This window comes from Ranitomeya imitator, chromosome 7 (assembly GCF_032444005.1).
Source record: "Ranitomeya imitator isolate aRanImi1 chromosome 7, aRanImi1.pri, whole genome shotgun sequence".
Classification (NCBI taxonomy): domain Eukaryota; kingdom Metazoa; phylum Chordata; class Amphibia; order Anura; family Dendrobatidae; genus Ranitomeya; species Ranitomeya imitator.
In genome coordinates, this window is record NC_091288.1 from 11,533,493 (window position 1) to 11,555,369 (window position 21,877).

General features: G+C 46.9%; 1 protein-coding gene across 1 annotated transcript; it reads left to right on the forward strand.

Moving 5' to 3' along the window:
- Positions 1-347: 347 nt before the first annotated feature.
- LOC138646065 (uncharacterized) lies at positions 348-12,685 on the forward strand. Its single transcript, XM_069735534.1, has 2 exons — positions 348-2,366; positions 12,572-12,685. Exons 1-2 carry the CDS (start codon positions 348-350, stop codon positions 12,683-12,685), a joined length of 2,133 nt encoding a protein of 710 aa, XP_069591635.1.
- Positions 12,686-21,877: the final 9,192 nt, after the last annotated feature.

Below are 21,877 nucleotides of genomic sequence, written 5' to 3' on the forward strand. Positions count from 1 at the left end.
GCGGTGACTTTTTACAGATGCAGCGTTCTATGTGGAGCCAGAAGACAGCGTTAGCTCTGCTACATCTACCATTCACTATATCTTATAAATTGATCTCTACTACATGTGACAAACTCAGCCCTGCTACATCTGCACAAGTTTAGGTCTTATGCGGCAGGAAATGAAGGACGTTCCCCGGAGTCCTGAGACCCTGCACTCGCTATAGTTGGGGTCCGCAGATGCTGCGTCCTTGAATTATCCGTCCTGCATTCACCGGTTTTGATTCTTAGAAATGTTCAAGTATTAATTGTATGACAAATATAACAAATTACTGTACAGCGGCCCCTGCACTCCGCCACCCCCACACCATGCCGTCCCCGCTGCCCCTCACACCCAACTCCATCACCTCCCGCCACCCACCGTACCCTGCCGTCCTCCGCACCGTGCTGCCCCCTGCACTCTGCCAGCCCCACACCATGCCATCCCCGCTGCCGCTCACACCCCACTCCATCACCCCCCGCTGCCCACCGTACCCTGCCGTCCTCCGCACCGTGCTGCCCCCTGCACTCTGCCACCCCCACACCATGCCGTCCCCACTGGCGCTCACACCCCACTCCATCACCCCCCGCTGCCCACCGTACCCTGCCGTCCTCCGCACCGTGCTGCCCCCTGCACTCTGCCACCCCCACACCATGCCGTCCCCACTGGCGCTCACACCCCACTCCATCACCCCCCGCTGCCCACCGTACCCTGCCGTCCTCCGCACCGTGCTGCCCCCTGCACTCTGCCACCCCCACACCATGCCGTCCCCACTGGCGCTCACACCCCACTCCATCACCCCCCGCTGCCCACCGTACCCTGCCGTCCTCCGCACCGGGCTGCCCCCTGCACTCCGCCACCCCCACACCATGCCGTCCCCGCTGCCCCTCACACCCAACTCCATCACCTCCCGCCACCCACCGTACCCTGCCGTCCTCTGCACCGTGCTGCCCCCTGCACTCTGCCAGCCCCACACCATGCCATCCCCGCTGCCCCTCACACCCAACTCCATCACCTCCCGCCGCCCACCGTACCCTGCCATCCTCCGCACCGTGCTGCCCCCTGCACTCCGCCACCCCCACACCATGCCGTCCCCGCTGCCCCTCACACCCAACTCCATCACCTCCCGCCACCCACCGTACCCTGCCGTCCTCTGCACCGTGCTGCCCCCTGCACTCTGCCAGCCCCACACCATGCCATCCCCGCTGCCGCTCACACCCAATTCCATTACCTCCCGCCGCCCACCGTACCCTGCCATCCTCCGCACCGTGCTGCCCCCTGCACTCCGCCACCCCCACACCATGCCGTCCCCGCTGCCGCTCACACCCCACTCCATCACCCCCCGCTGCCCACCGTACCCTGCCGTCCTCCGCACCGTGCTGCCCCCTGCACTCCGCCACCCCCACACCATGCCGTCCCCGCTGGCGCTCACACCCCACTCCATCACCCCCCGCTGCCCACCGTATCCTGCCATCCTCCGCACCGTGCTGCCCCCTGCACTCTGCCAGCCCCACACCATGCCATCCCCGCTGCCGCTCACACCCAACTCCATCACCTCCCGCCGCCCACCGTACCCTGCCATCCTCCGCACCGTGCTGCCCCCTGCACTCCGCCACCCCCACACCATGCCGTCCCCGCTGCCGCTCACACCCCACTCCATCACCCCCCGCCGCCCACCGTACCCTGCCGTCCTCCGCACCGTGCTGCCCCCTGCACTCCGCCAGCCTCACACCATGCCATCCCCGCTGGCGCTCACACCCCACTCCATCACCCCCCGCTGCCCACCGTACCCTGCCGTCCTCCGCACCGTGCTGCCCCCTGCACTCCGCCACCCCCACACCATGCCGTCCCCGCTGGCGCTCACACCCCACTCCATCACCCCCCGCTGCCCACCGTACCCTGCCGTCCTCCACACCGTGCTGCCCCCTGCACTCTGCCAGCCCCACACCATGCCATCCCCGCTGCCGCTCACACCCAACTCCATCACCTCCCGCCGCCCACCGTACCCTGCCATCCTCCGCACCGTGCTGCCCCCTGCACTCCGCCACCCCCACACCATGCCGTCCCCGCTGCCCCTCACATCCCACTCCATCACCTCCCGCCGCCCACCGTACCCTGCCATCCTCCGCACCGTGCTGCCCCCTGCACTCCGCCACCCCCACACCATGCCGTCCCCGCTGCCCCTCACACCCCACTCCATCACCCCCCGCCGCCCACCGTACCCTGCCGTCCTCCGCACCGTGCTGCCTCCTGCACTCCGCCAGCCTCACACCATGCCGTCCCCGCTGGCGCTCACACCCCACTCCATCACCCCCCGCTGCCCACAATACCCTGCCGTCCTCCGCACCGTGCTGCCGCACTCCATCACCCCCACAACCTGCCATCCCCGCTGGCGCTCACACCCCACTCCATCGCCTCCCGCCGCCCACCATACCCTGCCGTCCTCCGCACCGTGCTGCCCCCTGCACTCCGCCACCCCCACACCATGCCGTCCCCGCTGCCCCTCACATCCCACTCCATCACCTCCCGCCGCCCACCGTACCCTGCCATCCTCCGCATCGTGCTGCCCCCTGCACTCCGCTACCCCCACACCATGCCATCCCCACTACCCCTCACACCCCACTCCGTCACCCCCCGCCGCCCACCGTACCCTGCCGTCCTCCGCACCGTGCTGCCCCCTGCACTCTGCCACCCCCACACCATGCCATCCCCACTACCCCTCACACCTCACTCCATCACCCCCGCCGCCCACCGTACCCTGCCGTCCTCCGCACCGTGCTGCCCCCTGCACTCTGCCACCCCCACACCATGCCGTCCCCTCTGCCCCTCACACCCCACTCCATCACCTCCCGCCGCCCACCGTACCCTGCTGTCCTCCGCACCGTGCTGCCCCCTGCACTCCGCCACCCCCACACCATGCTGTCCCCGCTGCCCCTCACACCCCACTCCATCACCCCCCGCTGCCCACCATACTTTGCCGTCCTCTGCACTGTGCCAACCCCTGCACTCTGCCACCCCCACACCATGCCATCCCCGCTGCCCCTCACACCCCACTCCATCACCCCCCGCCGCCCACCGTACCCTGCCATCCTCTGCACCGTGCCAACCAACACCACCGGACAATGCGGTGCTTCAGCAAGGAAAATAAATTCTCTACAACTTAGAAAAAGTTTTGTGACTTCGGCGGAGGACGGAGCTTCTGTGTGCTCAGATCTTCCCAGTAATAAAAGGGATCATCAGATCGTCACAACAATAATTACCCAAATATGTCAGACGGATTTTCCTGACAGTCAGAATGTAAATGAATAATTCCTCTATTCCCAAGTGTCGAAATGGACATAAGTCTGATACACAGAAACCACACAGACAGGCGTGACAGCAGACACAACACATGTCCAGAAGCTTCACGGGATCTATTACATACAGTTAGGTCCATATATATTTGGACAGAGACAACATTTTTCTAATTTTGGTTACAGACATTACCACAATGAATTTTAAACAAAACAATTCAGATGCAGTTGAAGTTCAGACTTTCAGCTTTCATTTGAGGGTATCCACATTAAAATTGGATGAAGGGTTTAGGAGTTTCAGCTCCTTAACATATGTCACCCTGTTTTTAAAGGGACCAAAAGTAATTGAACAATTGACTCCAAGGCTATTTCATGGACAGGTGTGGGCAATCCCTTCGTTATGTCATTCTCAATTAAGCAGATAAAAGGCCTGGAGTTGATTTGAGGTGCGGTGCTGCATTTGGAAGGTTTTGCTGTGAAGTAAACATGCGGTTAAAGGAGCTCTCCATGCTGGTGAAACAAGCCATCCTTAAGCTGCGAAAACAGAAAAAACCCATCTGAGAAATTGCTACAATATTAGGAGTGGCAAAATCTACAGTTTGGTCCATCCTGAGAAAGAAAGAAAGCCTGGTGAACTCATCACTGCAAAAAGACCTGGGCGCCCACGGAAGACAACAGTGGTGGATGATCGGAGAATAATCTCCATGATGAAGAGAAACCCCTTCACAACAGCCGACCAAGTGACCAACACTCTCCAGGAGGTCGGCGTATCAATATCCAAATCTACCATAAAGAGAAGACTGCATGAAAGTAACTACAGAGGGTTCACTGCACGGTGCAGCCACTCATAAGCATCAAGAAGAAAAAGGCTAAAAAACATCTAAAAAAGCCGCACAGTTCTGGAAGAACATTCTATGGAGAGATGAAACCAAGATCAACCTCTACCAGAATGATGGAAAGAGAAAAGTATGGTGAAGGCGCGGTCCAGGTCATGATCCAAAACATCCCACATCATCTGTAACACCCGGCGGAGGCAGTGTGATGGCGCGGGCATGCATAAACCCGGCGGAGGCAGTGTGATGGCGCGGGTATACATGGCGGCCAGTGGCACTGGGTCACTAGTGTTTATTGATGATGTGACACAGGACAGAAGCAGCCGAATGAATTCTGAGGTCTTCAGAGCCGCCATACTGTGTGCTCAGATCCAGCCAAATGCAGCCAAACTGATTGGTCGTCGTTCCATACTACAGATGGACAGTGACCCAAAACATAAAGCCAAAGCAACCCAGGAGTTTATTAAAGCAAAGAAGTGGAATATTCTGGAATGGCCAAGTCAGTCACCTGATCTCAACCCAATTGAGCAGCATTTCACTTGTTAAAGACTAAACTTCAGATAGAAAGGCCACAAACAAACAGCAACTGAAAACCACCGCAGTGAAGGCCGAGCATCAAAAAGGAGGAAACACAGCGTCTGGTGATGTCCATGAGTCCAAGACTTCAGGCAGTCATTGCCAACAAATGGTTTTCAACCTAGTACTAGAAATGAACATTTTATTTAAAATTATTTAATCTGTCCAATTACTTTTGGTCCCTTTAAAAACAGGGTGGCTCATGTTAAGGAGCTGAAACTCCTAAACCATTCATCCAATTTTAATGTCGATACCCTCAAATGAAAGCTGAAAGTCTGAACTTCAACTGCATCTGAATTGTTTTGCTTAAAATTCATTGAGGTAATGTCTATAACAAAAATTAGAAAAATGTCTCTGTCCAAATATATATGGACCTAACTGTATGTATGATCCTAAATTACATCCTGTATTATACTCCAGAGCTGAACTCACTATTCTGCTGGTGCAGTCACTGTGTACATACATTACATTACTGATCCTGAGTTACATCCTGTATTATACCCCAGAGCTGCACTCACTATTCTGCTGGTGCAGTCACTGTGTACATACATTACTGATCCTGAGTTATATCCTGTATTATACTCCAGAGCTGCACTCACTATTCTGCTGGTGCAGTCACTGTGTACATACATTACATTACTGATCCTGAGTTACATCCTATATTATACTCCAGAGCTGTACTCACTATTCTGCTGGTGCAGTCACTGTGTACATACATCACATTACTGATCCTGAGTTACATCCTGTATTATACCCCAGAGCTGCACTCACTATTCTGCTGGTGCAGTCACTGTGTACATACATTACATTACTGATCCTAAGTTACATCCTGTAGTATACTCCAGAGCTGCACTCACTATTCTGCTGGTGCAGTCACTGTGTACATACATTACATTACTGATTCTGAGTTACATCCTGTATTATACTCCAGAGCTGTACTCACTATTCTGCTGGTGCAGTCACTGTGTACATACATTACATTACTGATCCTGAGTTACATCCTGTAGTATACTCCAGAGCTGCACTCACTATTCTGCTGGTGCAGTCACTGTGTACATACATTACATTACTGATTCTGAGTTACATCCTGTATTATACTCCAGAGCTGCACTCACTATTCTGCTGGTGCAGTCACTGTGTACACACATTACACTACTGATCCTGAGTTACATCCTGTATTATACTCCAGAGCTGTACTCACTATTCTGCTGGTGCAGTCACTGTGTACATACATTACATTACTGATTCTGAGTTACATCCTGTATTATACTCCAGAGCTGTACTCACTATTCTGCTGGTGCAGTCACTGTGTACATACATTACATTACTGATCCTGAGTTACATCCTGTATTATACTCCAGAGCTGCACTCACTATTCTGCTGGTGCAGTCACTGTGTACATACATCACATTAAGGATCCTGAGTTACATCCTGTATTATACCCCAGAGCTGCACTCACTATTCTGCTGGTGCAGTCACTGTGTACATACATTACATTACTGATTCTGAGTTACATCCTGTATTATACTCCAGAGCTGTACTCACTATTCTGCTGGTGCAGTCACTGTGTACATACATTACATTACTGATCCTGAGTTACATCCTGTATTATACTCCAGAGCTGTACTCACTATTCTGCTGGTGCAGTCACTGTGTACATACATTACATTACTGATCCTGAGTTACATCCTGTATTATACTCCAGAGCTGCACTCACTATTCTGCTGGTGCAGTCACTGTGTACATACATCACATTAAGGATCCTGAGTTACATCCTGTATTATACCCCAGAGCTGCACTCACTATTCTGCTGGTGCAGTCACTGTGTACATACATTACATTACTGATTCTGAGTTACATCCTGTATTATACTCCAGAGCTGTACTCACTATTCTGCTGGTGCAGTCACTGTGTACATACATTACATTACTGATCCTGAGTTACATCCTGTATTATACTCCAGAGCTGTACTCACTATTCTGCTGGTGCAGTCACTGTGTACATACATTACATTACTGATCCTGAGTTACATCCTGTATTATACTCCAGAGCTGCACTCACTATTCTGCTGTGGAAGTCACTGTGTACATACATTACATTACTGATCCTGAGTTACATCCTGTATTATACTCCAGAGCTGCACTCACTATTCTGCTGGTGCAGTCACTGTGTACTTACATTACATTACTGATCCTGAGTTACATCCTGTATTATACCCCAGAGCTGCACTCACTATTCTGCTGGTGCAGTCACTGTGTACATACATTACATTACTGATTCTGAGTTACATCCTGTATTATACCCCAGAGCTGCACTCACTATTCTGCTGGTGCAGTCACTGTGTACATACATTACATTACTGATCCTGAGTTACATTCTGTATTATACTCCAGAGCTGCACTCACTATTCTGCTGGTGCAGTCACTGTGTACATACATTACATTACTGATCCTGAGTCACATCCTGTATTATACCCCAGAGCTGCACTCACTATTCTGCTGGTGCAGTCACTGTGTACATACATTACATTACTGATCCTGAGTTACATCCTGTATTATACTCCAGAGCTGTACTCACTATTCTGCTGGTGCAGTCACTGTGTGCATACATTACACTACTGATCCTGAGTTACATCCTGTATTATACTCCAGAGCTGCACTCACTATTCTGCTGGTGCAGTCACTGTGTACATACATTACATTACTGATTCTGAGTTACATCCTGTATTATACTCCAGAGCTGTACTCACTATTCTGCTGGTGCAGTCACTGTGTACATACATTACACTACTGATCCTGAGTTACATCCTGTATTATACTCCAGAGCTGCACTCACTATTCTGCTGGTGCAGTCACTGTGTACATACATTACATTACTGATCCTGAGTTACATCCTGTATTATACCCCAGAGCTGCACTCACTATTCTGCTGGTGCAGTCACTGTGTACATACATTACATTACTGATCCTGCGTTACATCCTGTATTATACTCCAGAGCTGCACTCACTATTCTGCTGGTGCAGTCACTGTGTACGTACATTACATTACTGATCCTGAGTTACCTCCTGTATTATACCCCAGAGCTGCACTCACTATTCTGCTGGTGCAGTCACTGTGTACGTACATTACATTACTGATCCTGAGTTACCTCCTGTATTATACCCCAGAGCTGCACTCACTATTCTTCTTCTGTAAGAATATTCTCACGGTGAGTGTTTTGCTGAGTAAAAGCTGTAACTCTCCAGTCAAATCTCATATTTTTTGAATATTGTTTTTTGGAAAGTTTCTGCTCCATTAAGTGAGTAGAACATCTCAGCGTGTTCTCACTTTACTTTCACTCCCGGTCAGGTGCTGATGACCCCGGATTATCTCCTCTGTGTTTCAGTTATTTACATTTTCCTTTATTAAATTCTGCAGCTTATTTTTCCCATTTAGTGAAATTCGTGAAACCTTTTCCTTCCTACTGATCAGCCCTGTGTGTCGGCGTCACGGGTGCATGCAGCAATGTTGTACATTTCTCCAGGTTTTCTCATCTTTCTGCATCAGATGCTTTTATTTTCTAGATACAATGTAGGGATCATGGGAAGGGAACAAGCCCTTGCTCGTCAGAGGAGCGGTCCGGCAGGTTACCCCGCGCCCCGGCTGCTCAGAAGTGGTGAACAAAGTCAAATTGCTCGTTTAATTGAATGCAATTAGACAGGTTTATTTCTGCCGATCGTCTTGTCGGTTCAGCCACCCACCGCGAAGCAGAGAAAGTTCATCTGTAATATGGAATATAAAGTGCCGCTCCTCAGATTACACATCACCGACATAAATAGAAGCGTCATTCTGGAAACATAACGACCACTTCATGGACTCTTCTGCAGTCACATCCACAGCTGCATTTACAGTCATTCTCCTAGAATTTCCTGCTGATTCAGTGTCTGCATTTGTAGTTCTGCAGTGTTCAGAGCTCAAATCTCAGAGAGGTTCCTGCAGCTTTGGCATAAAGCTTATTCTGGTGATCACGAAAATGTAATGTAATGTATGAGCAATGCGATAATGTGGCCTGGAATTCCTGAACACCAAGGCAAAATCTGTCACAGGGTCAATATTAACTGAACTGCAATGAAAGGGTTAATTCTGCGCCGCCAGTAGATCAAGGGTGGAAGGTAAAGTGCTATCCAGAAATGAGGTGGCTCATCCTGATGAAGAAGTTAAATCTTCAAAACGCAATGACCCAAAAAAATGACCCCGTCCACAATATTCATCTGAAGACTTCTCCAAGTCCTCAAGTCGAGACGTCACAAGTTCAATCAAAAGGTAAGTATGGATGGTGTCAGCCAAGGGGCGACCACGGGTGGGTGTCCTCTGAGCTACATCGGCGTATTCTGGACCATATTGGTTACATCAGAAGAAAAGAGGAGACCACATTGTCGCGTCACATGTCGGAAAGGTATTCAACAAATCCATTGGTTCTTCAGTTTCAAGTGTTGGAGGTTGCTCGTCCACCAGTCAGAGGCGGAAATTGGGATAAGCTGCTACTACAAAAACAATGTAGGTGGATTTACAGCCGTCGTTCACTTAGTCCGTGGAGCATTAATGAATCTTTATCATTTACACCGCATATTGAGAATTGATTTTCTCTATCACACAGTTCCCTCCCAGCTCCTTGTTTCCTCATCCTCCCCCTCCTTGTTTCCCCATTCCCCCCTCCTTTTTTCCACATTCTCCTCCCTCCTTGTTTCCCAATTCCCTCCCCCTCCTTGTTTCCACATTCTCCTTGTTTCCCATTTCCCTCCCCACCCTTGTTTCCCCATTCTCTTTTCCCCTTCTTGTTTACCCATTCCTTCTACCTCTCCTTGTTTTTCATTTCCTCCCTTACTTGTTTCCCCATTCGCTCCCCCTACTTGTTTCTCCATTCCCTCTCCACTCCTTGTTTCCCATTCCCTCCCCCTCCTTCTTTCCTCATTCCCTTCCACTTTCTTTGTTACCCCATTACTTCCCCCTTCCTTGTTACCCCATTCCCTGCTCCCCTCCTTTTTCCCCATTCCCTGCTCTCCTCCTTGTTTCCTCCTTCCCCCTCCCTCTTTGTTTCCCCATTCTCTCTCCCCTCCGTATTTCCTCATTCGATCCCTCCCTCCTTGTTTCTCCATTCCCTCCCACCTCGTTACCCCATTCTCTCCACCCACTTTGTTTCCCCATTCCCTCCCTACACTTTGTTACCCCATTCCCTCCCCATTCTTGATTCCCGATTCCCTCTTCCCTTCCATGTTTCCCGATTCCCCCCTCCTTGTTCCCTATTCCCTCCCCATGTCACGATATATATAGCGACCCAACGGGGGGTTGGTCAGTGGATGGAGCAACACATACAACAGGATGGAAATGGGGAGAGGAAGGCCCTACTGATAGAGAAATGGGGAACAGTCACCACCTGAGCTCAAACCTGAGTCTGTCCCTGCACTCCCCTAATGCCCTAAGTGGGTCCTTCCCCCCACCACCATCAGGAACCTCGTCCCTTGCTATCACCTAGCACTGACCTGGCTAGTTCATTGGCTGGCAAGGGGTGCTAGCCTCACCACTGCAGATAGTATCACACAGGGGACAGTGACAAACACAAAAGGGACAAGGAACAAACACCGCACTTAGCTTCCAGACTCTGCTGCCAAGCTCCACACCGCAGATGACACAGAAGCTGCACTTCAAACGTATGTACACAGTGACTGCACCAGCAGAATAGTGAGTGCAGCTCTGGAGTATAATACAGGAGGTAACTCAGGATCAGTAATGTAATGTATGTATTCAGTGACTGCACCAGCAGAATAGTGAGTGCAGCTCTGAAGTATAATACAGGATAGAACTCAGGATCAGTAATGTAATGTATGTACTCAGTGACTGCACCAGCAGAATAGTGAGTGCAGCTCTGGGGTATAATGCAGGATGTAACTCAGGATCAGTAATGTAATGTATGTACACAGTGACTGCACCAGCAGAATAGTGAGCACAGCTCTGGGGTATAATGCAGGATAGAACTCAGGATCAGTAATGTAATGTATGTACACAGTGACTGCACCAGCAGAATAGTGAGTGCAGCTCTGGAGTATAATACCGGATGTAACTCAGGATCAGTAATGTAATGTATGTACACAGTGACTGCACCAGCAGAATAGTGAGCGCAGCTCTGGATTATAATACAGGATAGAACTCAGGATCAGTAATGTAATGTATGCACTCAGTGACTGCACCAGCAGAATAGTGAGTGCAGCTCTGGGGTATAATGCAGGATGTAACTCAGGATCAGTAATGTAATGTATGTACACAGTGACTGCACCAGCAGAATAGTGAGTGCAGCTCTGAAGTATAATACAGGATAGAACTCAGGATCAGTAATGTAATGTATGCACTCAGTGACTGCACCAGCAGAATAGTGAGTGCAGCTCTGGGGTATAATGCAGGATGTAACTCAGGATCAGTAATGTAATGTATGTACACAGTGACTGCACCAGCAGAATAGTGAGCGCAGCTCTGGGGTATAATGCAGGATAGAACTCAGGATCAGTAATGTAATGTATGTACACAGTGACTGCACCAGCAGAATAGTGAGTGCAGCTCTGGATTATAATACCGGATGTAACTCAGGATCAGTAATGTAATGTATGTACACAGTGACTGCACCAGCAGAATAGTGAGCGCAGCTCTGGGGTATAATACAGGATGTAACTCAGGATCAGTAATGTAATGTATGTACACAGTGACTGCACCAGCAGAATAGTGAGTGCAGCTCTGGAGTATAATACATGAGGTAACTCAGGATCAGTAATGTAATGTATGTACACAGTGACTGCACCAGCAGAATAGTGAGTGCAGCTCTGGAGTATAATACAGGAGGTAACTCAGGATCAGTAATGTAATGTATGTACACAGTGACTGCACCAGCAGAATAGTGAGTGCAGCTCTGGAGTATAATACAGGAGATAACTCAGGATCAGTAATGTAATGTATGTACACAGTGACTGCACCAGCAGAATAGTGAGTGCAGCTCTGGAGTATAATACAGGATGTAACTCAGGATCAGTAATGTAATGTATGTACACAGTGACTGCACCAGCAGAATAGTGAGTGCAGATCTGGAGTATAATACAGGAGGTAACTCAGGATCAGTAATGTAATGTATGTACACAGTGACTGCACCAGCAGAATAGTGAGTGCAGATCTGGAGTATAATACAGAATAATACTGTAATAGTACTCTAGATCAGTACAAGATCAGTAATGGAAGGAAAAGGAAAACTTTAAAGTTTATGTACCGTATATAGATTTTGTTTGCTATTGTTTATTTTATTTGTTATTATTATTTTGTTTGGCGAGCGAGTCAGAAGGTGTAAGTATTTATTATTAGTTATTATTCTGTATATATGTATAATATATATGTGAGGACTGGAGAGAATGAGCGTCTGGACCACTGTTCATTAAACTGATTATTTTCTGGCTGATGTTTCTGTTTTGTTTCTGTTATTATTATTGTTATGTTTTTCCTTTTTAAATTAAAAGATCTACAGGATATAGTCTTAGTCTAAGTTTTGGCAAAATTTTGTAAATTGTTCTTGTGTTCAGTGAGATATTTGAGTAATAGCTTACTTTTCAAAAGAGGTGTACTCATTTATAGTGAGTATTATATCTTTTATGTAATATTACATTTTTCCTCTTACTGGCTAATAACAGAAGTGAACCACACAGAATGTAAGACCATTTTATTTTTCTACACAAATTGTTTTACACTTGAAGCTAATCATTAATAAAGTAATTAAATGTGAAGGAATTTCTGCAACTTTGTATCTTTTTCACACTTACACAGATTATTACTTTCATGCAGGAGATCAACTTAATTTCAGATTTTTACATTTGTGATCTTCCAGCAGAAATATCACAGGCCCCAATGACTCAGCTGCTGCTGAAATGGGAGAAGGAGAGAAAACCTCCAGGATAAGGAAAGAGTCATTCATGTTACAGCTGCTGACACAGACATGAGTCTGCGAGAAGAGTGTGTTACATTAGATAATATTGGAGCCTCCTCCTAATGCACAGCAGATCAATGTACAACACGGGAGGGGTTCACTAAGTTAATGCACCCAGCAAAAAATTCATCTGAAGATCTGAGGAGTGAGAGAGCAAGTGCTTCACATACATCGGGAGAAATGATCATTTTCTCTTTGAACCATAACCTATTTTCAGCCGGAGGTGAAAGAGTTTTAAAATGAAGCCTTTTAGTTTTAATTTAGTCAAAAAGTCTGGGTTTATAGATTTCTTAATATGTCTTTACAGAATTCCAAGCTCTATTTTCCCGATAAAGAGCTCCAAATCTCCGGCTTACACAAAGGTACATCATAAAATTATGTCTGTCTGCAGCCACCACTAGGGGACTTGCTTTCCAGGGCCGGCATTAGTCGCAGGCAGACAAGACAGCTGCCTAGGGACCTTGCTCCTCCAGGGACCCCCACCAGCCACACCACGCTGCCGCTATGGGGCCCCTGAGTAAGAGGGGTCCAGCACCACCCCCCTCCCCGCATTCAACTTATCGGCAACTGAGATGCCGATACAGTTGAAAGCAGTGTTGGGGACTGCACTATACTGTATTGTGTGTGTCTACTGTACTATACTGTGTGTGGGGGTACTGCACTATACTGTATTGTGTGTGTCTACTGTACTATACTGTGTGTGGGGGGACTGCACTATACTGTATTGTGTGTGTCTACTGTACTATACTGTGTGTGGGGGGACTGCACTATACTGTATTGTGTGTGTCTACTGTACTATACTGTGTGTGGGGGGACTGCACTATACTGTATTGTGTGTGTCTACTGTACTATACTGTGTGTGGGGGTACTGCACTATACTGTATTGTGTGTGTCTACTGTACTATACTGTGTGTGGGGGGACTGCACTATACTGTATTGTGTGTGTCTACTGTACTATACTGTGTGTGGGGGGACTGCACTATACTGTATTGTGTGTTTACTGTACTATACTGTGTGTGGGGGGACTGCACAATACTGTGTGTGGGGGGACTGCACTATACTGTATTGTGTGTGTGTGCATTATACTCTATCAAGGACCATGGGGAGTGCATTTTACTATATGTACTATATGGGACCTGTATTATACTATATCGAGGACTATCTGTACCAATAATTCTTCCTCAGCCGGAGTAAGGGTAGGTGCACACGGTCAGTAAACAATGTGGGTTGGATGCTGTGTACTTGTGCAGCGTCCAGATGTTACAACATAGTGGAAGGGATTTAATCCTCCTATAACTGTACAAAAAAGTGCAAATTAATAAATATGTGTAGGTTTCTACTGATCACAGTCAGATTTCAGGAGGATATCAACATGCTGCCTTGGAAGAGAATTAGGAGAGCGTAAATCAGTCCTGCTATGATGCACATACTATGGTGTTCAGATGGAGATCTGTCTATTATCTATCTATTACTATCTATTATCCATCTATTATCAATATATCTATCTATTATCTATCTATCTATCTATCTATCTATCTATCTATCTATCTATCCATTATCTATCATCTATCTATCCATCCATTATCTATCTATCTATCTATCTATCTATCTATCTATCTATCTATCTATCTATCTATCTACAGTATCTATGTATCATCTATCTATCCATCCATTATCTAATAATCTTTATTTTATATATATTATCTATTATCTATCTATCTATCTATCTATCTATCTATCTATTATCTTTCTATCCCCTGATAGTGATACTAGATTTCCGCCGTTCTTCCATTCTAGTGACTTTCATAGTGACCTGAGAACACAATCTGTTTAGAAAGTTGTGATAAATTCTAGAAATAGAAACAGTTTAATAAATGAAATAGCTGTTTTTATTATTCATCACCCCTGATATATCCTTCATAACAATGGTAACTATCTAGAACACCTGGCCGTGCACACGGGGTGTAAGGACTCTGCCGCTACACCCAGATCCGTAGGTCATCTGCCACTAGTCAAAAAGAATAACAAGGGCCGTAACTTTCCCAGCCTAGGTGGGTCCATTCTCCCGGACAGAAGCCGTTCTCCATCACTTCCTCTCACACTGACGCAGATAAGTTATTAACAGAATTTCCCACATGAAAATGTTACAGGAAGAATATATATATATATATATACATATACATAGAATGTTCTGGATTATCAAACTGTATAGGATGACACTTCTGGTAATTTGTCTCGACATGACCCGTCTATTTGCTATAACAGTGCAGAGGACGGCTGTGCAAAGTATCAAAGTATATAATTTATTTCATTGCAACTGATAGTTTTTTTTTGTTATTGCTTATTTATTTTTTAGTGAGATCTGGATACATTACTAGACAACATAATTGATGGGTAGTAATGTAACTGTATCACTGCTGAAACTCAGGACACAACTAGTTTTTAATTACATCAAACAGATACAATAAGAAAAGTAAACAAAGATATAAATCCACTTTGCAAATATTCTTTCCCTGTGTATACAGCCCCTATGCAGACCTATGTGTCTCAATGGTTACAGACGACAAACATAACGGCAGTAACACACACAATGTCTTCGCACATTTCATGGCTTCATGATCGGATTACTCAGGGATTCCTTGTAGTCTGTGCCCATGGGGGACAGACTTTTCATGGAGAATATTTGTTTTATTTTTTTTTAGTTCCATCGGCTGATTGTGGACATATCCTTCAAGGAAACTTTTTATGATAACCGCCCCCCGTTAATCCCTAGATATGCAGCTCATTTACCATTTCCTTTATTTCTTCCGTGCAATTGTTATGAGTTGGTAACTTTCTGGAATTTTAACATTTTGGTTTCCGTTTCCCCCAGAGGACGATTCCTTCCTCCAATTGGCTTAATTAGCAGTAGCAGAAAGTTAAGGGTTTTGGGCAGGAGCCAGGTTAAAGGTCAGGCCCATTATGAAAATGTACTCTCCAGCTGGGGAATAGTCCAGAGAGCGGCTGCGCTCCGTCTATTGTGGAGGACAGCTGCTGAATTAATGTGCACAGGGATCGTGTAAATCAAGGTGAATATGGAGTTATGAGATGTAGAAGAGCCCAGTTTGTCATCTCCCAAGGTGTAGTGTGACTCAGAGCAGATCTCCCGTCAGGCCTGCGCCTGTGGCGGCCATGCACTAATGGGCGGGTGCCCCTCGGGGTTATAGGTATTGGATTGTTTCTTTCTTTGCATAAGGTGTGTGATTTTAAAGAGGTTTTCTTAAAGGGAGGGGTTTCAATTATTGAACCTAATGCCTCCTAACATCCCGTAATGCCATCGATGTAAGACCAGCCTTCCAATAATTGTCAACCCTTGCGCCAAGGTCCAGCTGCTACAAAGTATATTACTCAACAGGTGGCGCCAGTGAGCGCAGAAGAAAGAGAAGACAAAATACCCACTTCACCCTGAGGCATCAAGAGTAAAAATTAGGATATTTTAATTAATTTTTTACCGAGTGTTGACTGAAATTTTCCTAGAAATAGAAGAACACGGTTCCTTTTTCTCCAGGAATGGCGCCACACCTGCCTATAGGCCATATTTGGTATTGCAGCCCAGCTCTATAGAAATGAGTGAGGCTGAGCTGCAGTACCACTCCAAACCTGTGGACAGAGGCGGCGCTGTTTTTCGTAGAATGCAGCCATGTTTTTTTCACATTTTGCATAAACCTTTACATTTAGTTTAGACTTATTTCAATATTTTAAGCCCTATGTCAAGTTTCCCTCATTCTCCTGGAAATGTTTAGCAATGCCAGCTCTGCCCATACCCTTTGTTGGCAGGTCGGGGTTTGTGTTATCGGAAATGAGAATAGACTGAGAATTCCATTCGGCAAAGATTAGGTCACCAGTAGAGGAACTGGTCAGCACTGACCTCACTGGTTACACTGGTCACCATGTTGCTTGCCTACGCCGCTCCGTGCAGCTACGTCACTCCAGAAGTGCGGGGAAATAACAGCGAGGAGCAGAATCCCAGGAAGGGGATCTGGACTAATGATTCATCCCATCTTGATGCACTTTTGACATTTCTGGTTAATATACCCCCAGGAGCAGAATAACACGAAGGTGTGAATGGAGGGGATGGGGGGATGGGGGGTTCCCTTCTGAAAACTGCTGGCAGTTCCTGAACAAATGAGCTCAGACAAGAGTCCGCACCTGAATATACAGCATTGGATATTGTCAATCTGGTTGACATCACTGCAGATGTTGGAAATTTAGGAAGGAGAGAGAATGCACAGAATCATCCAGTAAGAGCCTCGACCACATCTGCTGTATTTACAGCTTTGTAGCAGGTGCAGATAGCGCTGTCCCTCTATAGAGAGGTGGTGGAGCGAGACTTCCTGCAATCTCACACTTTACTTATTGTATACATGGTCTACATAGAATTCAGTGATAAAACAGTATGCGATGAGCTCCCCCTGGTGGTGGCTGTAGGCAGTTTTATTGAACTCTAGGCAAAGGATTTTGAGTTCAGAATCGGGAAAACTGAGCTCAGAATGATGACTATAATATTATAAAGGAGTTGTGCCAACACAGCAAGTTATTACCTGTCCTGTGCATAACCTGTAGATTGCGGAGATCTCCACTGGTGCTGACAATATGACACTGAGGCGCCCCGGCGTCTGACTTGCACCATGATTGTGCATGCGTGCGATCCATGCAGCGAAGGCAATTCAGAGCTCTTTTCTCAGGATTTGTGGGGTGATCCGGGATTATTAAAGGGGTTATCTCAATGTCTTAAAGGGAACCTGTCAGACCATTTTTACTTGTGGAGGTATTGGCATGTTTGTTTAGGGGCTTGTGCCTCAATAAAAATGAAACCTTTTTTATGTAGAGATTTGATGTGTCAGTCTTGAAAAATCCAGTGAAGATGCCATATTCATTCAGGCTAGAGGTGCACAAAGGTGTGTCAGTGCACTTGGACTGCTCCTTCTAAGTGCATCAATACCCCCTCAGTGCACTTGGACTGCTCCTTCTAAGTGCATCAATACCTCCTCAGTGCACTTGGACTGCTCCTTCTAAGTGCATCAATACCCCCTCAGTGCACTTGGACTGCTCCTTCTAAGTGCATCAATACCTCCTCAGTGCACTTGGACTGCTCCTTCTAAGTGCATCAATACCCCCTCAGTGCACTTGGACTGCTCCTTCTAAGTGCATCAATACCTCCTCAGTGCACTTGGACTGCTCCTTCTAAGTGCATCAATACCCCCTCAGTGCACTTGGACTGCTCCTTCTAAGTGCATCAATACCCCCTCAGTGCACTTGGACTGCTCCTTCTAAGTGCATCAATACCTCCTCAGTGCACTTGGACTGCTCCTTCTAAGTGCATCAATACCCCCTCAGTGCACTTGGACTGCTCCTTCTAAGTGCATCAATACCCCCTCAGTGCACTTGGACTGCTCCTTCTAAGTGCATCAATACCCCCTCAGTGCACTTGGACTGCTCCTTCTAAGTGCATCGATATCCCCTCAGTGCACTTGGACTGCTCCTTCTAAGTGCATCAATACCCCCTCAGTGCACTTGGACTGCTTCTAAGTGCATCAATTCCCTCTCAGTGCACTTGGACTGCTCCTTCTAAGTGCATCGATACCCCCTCAGTGCACTTGGACTGCTCCTTCTAAGTGCATCGATACCCCCTCAGTGCACTTGGACTCCTCCTTCTAAGTGCATCAATTCCCCCTCAGTGCACTTGGACTGCTCCTTCTAAGTGCATCGATACCCCCAGTGCACTTCCAGTCTGATTTGCATATTGCTTCTATGATAAATTTCTCATGACCGGCACAAAAAGCTTTAATTTACATTGAGGCACAAAAACAACACTACTTCCATATGCAAAATGTGCAGACAGGTTCCCTTTAAATGGGTACAACTCCAAGTGCTTGTAAAACAAGGAATTTTTAAATGTATGATTTACTATTTGTTTCCTAGGCTACCGGTCACCTCTGCAGTTCTATCAGAGAGCGCCAGTTTGCTAGACAAGGAGCACAGGCTTGCAAGCTGTTTGCTGTAGAGCATCCCCTTTAAGTGACCAGCAGAGAGTGAGGTGCATCCATCAAATGCAGTGTGTGGCACAATGAAAGTTTGGTGGCGTGGAAGATGTGATGTCCACCAAGCTGATAGAGGTGCATTAGCCGGGGGTTCACATACTTCTGTTGGCATCATGAATATTGTTACACACTGTCATCCCCGATGAAAACAGAAAATTGCAAATATTTGTTCAATATTTCTTTGTTTTCTCCGTGGAAACGTTCCCTCCGCTTTGGCCGCTTCGTTACTGATGTCACCGCCAGCGTAATCTACTGCGCTCCACCTTTACTCTTTCAAGTGCAGAAGGGGGAAAAAAAAAAGCAGAAAACCTTTCATCTGGAACGTTCTTAAACAAAGTGGCATTTTGTTGCTTTTCTTGTAACTTTTTCCATTTGAAGTTTTTTTTTTAAATTATTTAAAGTGAATAAAAACCCAGAAGAGAGAAGAGTCTGCACATAATCTAATTGAAGCCATTCCCCGTCCGTGAAGGGTGTCACCCTGGCACCGCGTCCTGACCACCAGGCGGGATTCATTAGATTACAGAAATCCTGGGAGATGACTAAAGGCCAGAAAAAAACCTGTGATTGTGTCTGAGACGTTCTCCTGCGGCTCTGCCGGTCATCTGAGCATCTTTATGCTATTACCATCTTTTGGATACTTAAGGTGCCAATCGGATAATGAGGGTAGTAGTGCCACAGTTGTCAAGGCGACATCAAAGCTAGTGGAAAGATTTGTGCAAAAACATTGATATTATTCCGATACTGCTGCCATTTCATGTAACACCTGAGGTCTGTCCATTACGCAGGACTTAGTCGCTGTCATTTAATAAACTTTACATAACTCAATAGAAAAAGAATATGAACAACTTGGGAAATATTGGAGAAATCTGCTTCTTTTCCTCCAATGTCTCTAAAACTGATCGATCACTCATACATAGACCTGCCAATTCACTGAGGGATCAAATTACAGCTGCTGCCTGATTACTAAGTCTAAGGAGAGGAAAAGGGAAAGGGACAGTGTAATAACAAGAAACCTTGTGGCCGTTTTAGTATTTTATCTGATGGCAGAGCTGGAATAATTAACACTTTGTTCATACTGCTATATAATGGCCTCCTCTCTACTAGTTTCCAGTTAGAATTTTATCTCATCTTGAGCTGGATTCACAGCTACACTGCTCAGTGCTGATGTCATGGGGCTACCGCGACAGAGAGGTTCCAGAGAACCGCAGCGCTCTGGGCCTGGTACACACACAGTGAACAGAAGCTCTTCTCCTGTATTCTGAACTGTCTGCTTTGTGCCAGCAGTGCAGGAGTTAACCTTATTGCTGAATTGCTGAGAGCTGGGTCTCTCAGCTGAAGTGGATTTTGTAATCTCATCCTCTATATAGACCCAGCCCTGACTACATCTATGGTCAGTGATACTGTTACGCCGTTAACGGCGATAAAGGGGCAGGAGGGCGAACTGGGACCCGCACCTGTCCTTGCCACTATTATGGGGCCCTGGCTTTCCCTTATCTCGGGGGTACCTATGATGGTTAGGAGGCCTGAGCCGCCAGCGTATCCCTGTCTCCTGTGCAGACCCTGTCAGTGGCCCCCTCTCCCCCCCAGGGAGGAGGACTGCACCAGTGTATAAGCACAACAATAAACAGGGTATACAGACAAGGTAACTAAAATTCTCAAACTCACCAAATGCTCACACAACCACAGAGGAAACACAGAGAAGGGAAGAGAAGGAAAAAACTTAGGAAGGAAAACAGGTTTAAGGCTACGTTCACATTTGCGTTGTGCGATGTTGCGTCGGAGACGCAACGCACAACGCAAACAAAAATGCAACAAAACGCACGCTAAAACGTAGCGTTTTGCGACGCATGCGTTCTTTTTTGCCGAAATTTGGACGCAAAAAAATGCAGCTTGCTCCGTTTTCTGCGCCCCACGCTTGCGGCAAAAAAAACGCATACGTCGCAAAACGCAGCACAACGCATGTCCATGTGCCCCCCATGTTAAATATAGGGGCGCATGGCGCATGCATCGCCGCGGCTGAGCCCGACGCAGCCCGGCAGAACGCAAATGTGAACCTAGCCTAACATGCAACCAAAACAGCAGACACCAATCTCTGTAAATAAACCTCCAAACTCCAAATCCCAACTGATCACTGACCATAGTTGTAGTCAGGACTGGGTCTATATAGAGGATGAGATTACAAAATCCACTTCAGCTGAGAGACCCAGCTCACAGCAACTCAGCAATAAGGTTAACTCCTGCACTGCTGGCACAAAGCAGCCAGTTCAGAATACAGGAGAAGAGCTTCTGTTCACGGTGTGTGAACGAGGCCCAGAGCGCTGCGGTTCTCTGGAACCTCTCTGACGCGGTAGCCCCGTGACAGCTGAAATACAATATCCTCCATCTTGATTCTTACTAGCAAGTGTTTTATCTCAACTTTATGCTGGATTTACATTTCCTTTGCCCCCTCCATGCTGATGATTTTTATTAATTGTTCCTAGAAAAGGATAATATATAATAGTATTGTACAGCAATCTGTAGGATTTCAAATATTAAAGAGTGATGTTTCCTGTCAGTGAAGGAAACTTTCTTGTGTGTATAAAGAGACAGAAATAACTGGAATTTAGTTCATCTTGGTGCTGGATTCACAGCAACACTGCTCAGCCACCAGTTCCAGTAGCCACCACTAGATGGAGTTTAAGAGTCCAATGCTTAGTGTTCACCCATTCCTGACATCTCCTGTATCTGTGCTGCAGAAGTTGCAGGGCACGTACACAGAGCAGCTCATGAATTAATCCTGCTCATTCATGGTACTGTAGCTAGTTCTAAAACACAGCTGAGCTCTTGCTGAAACACCCAAGATCAGAGAGAACTCTGATCCCGGCCATCTATGTCTTGAGATGCCACACAATCTAAGCCGAGGGAACGTCTTTGTCACAGCACAGCTACCCATTCACATTGTGCCCATTGGTTTTCATGGCTCGCAGGTCTGACATCTTGGTTTTCTTTTTAGATCCTTCCAAAAAGGGAGCAAGACAGTGGCCCTACCCGATGCATAAGATTAACGTGGCCCTCCTAGCAATGCATAAAGCAGAGCAGCTTCCC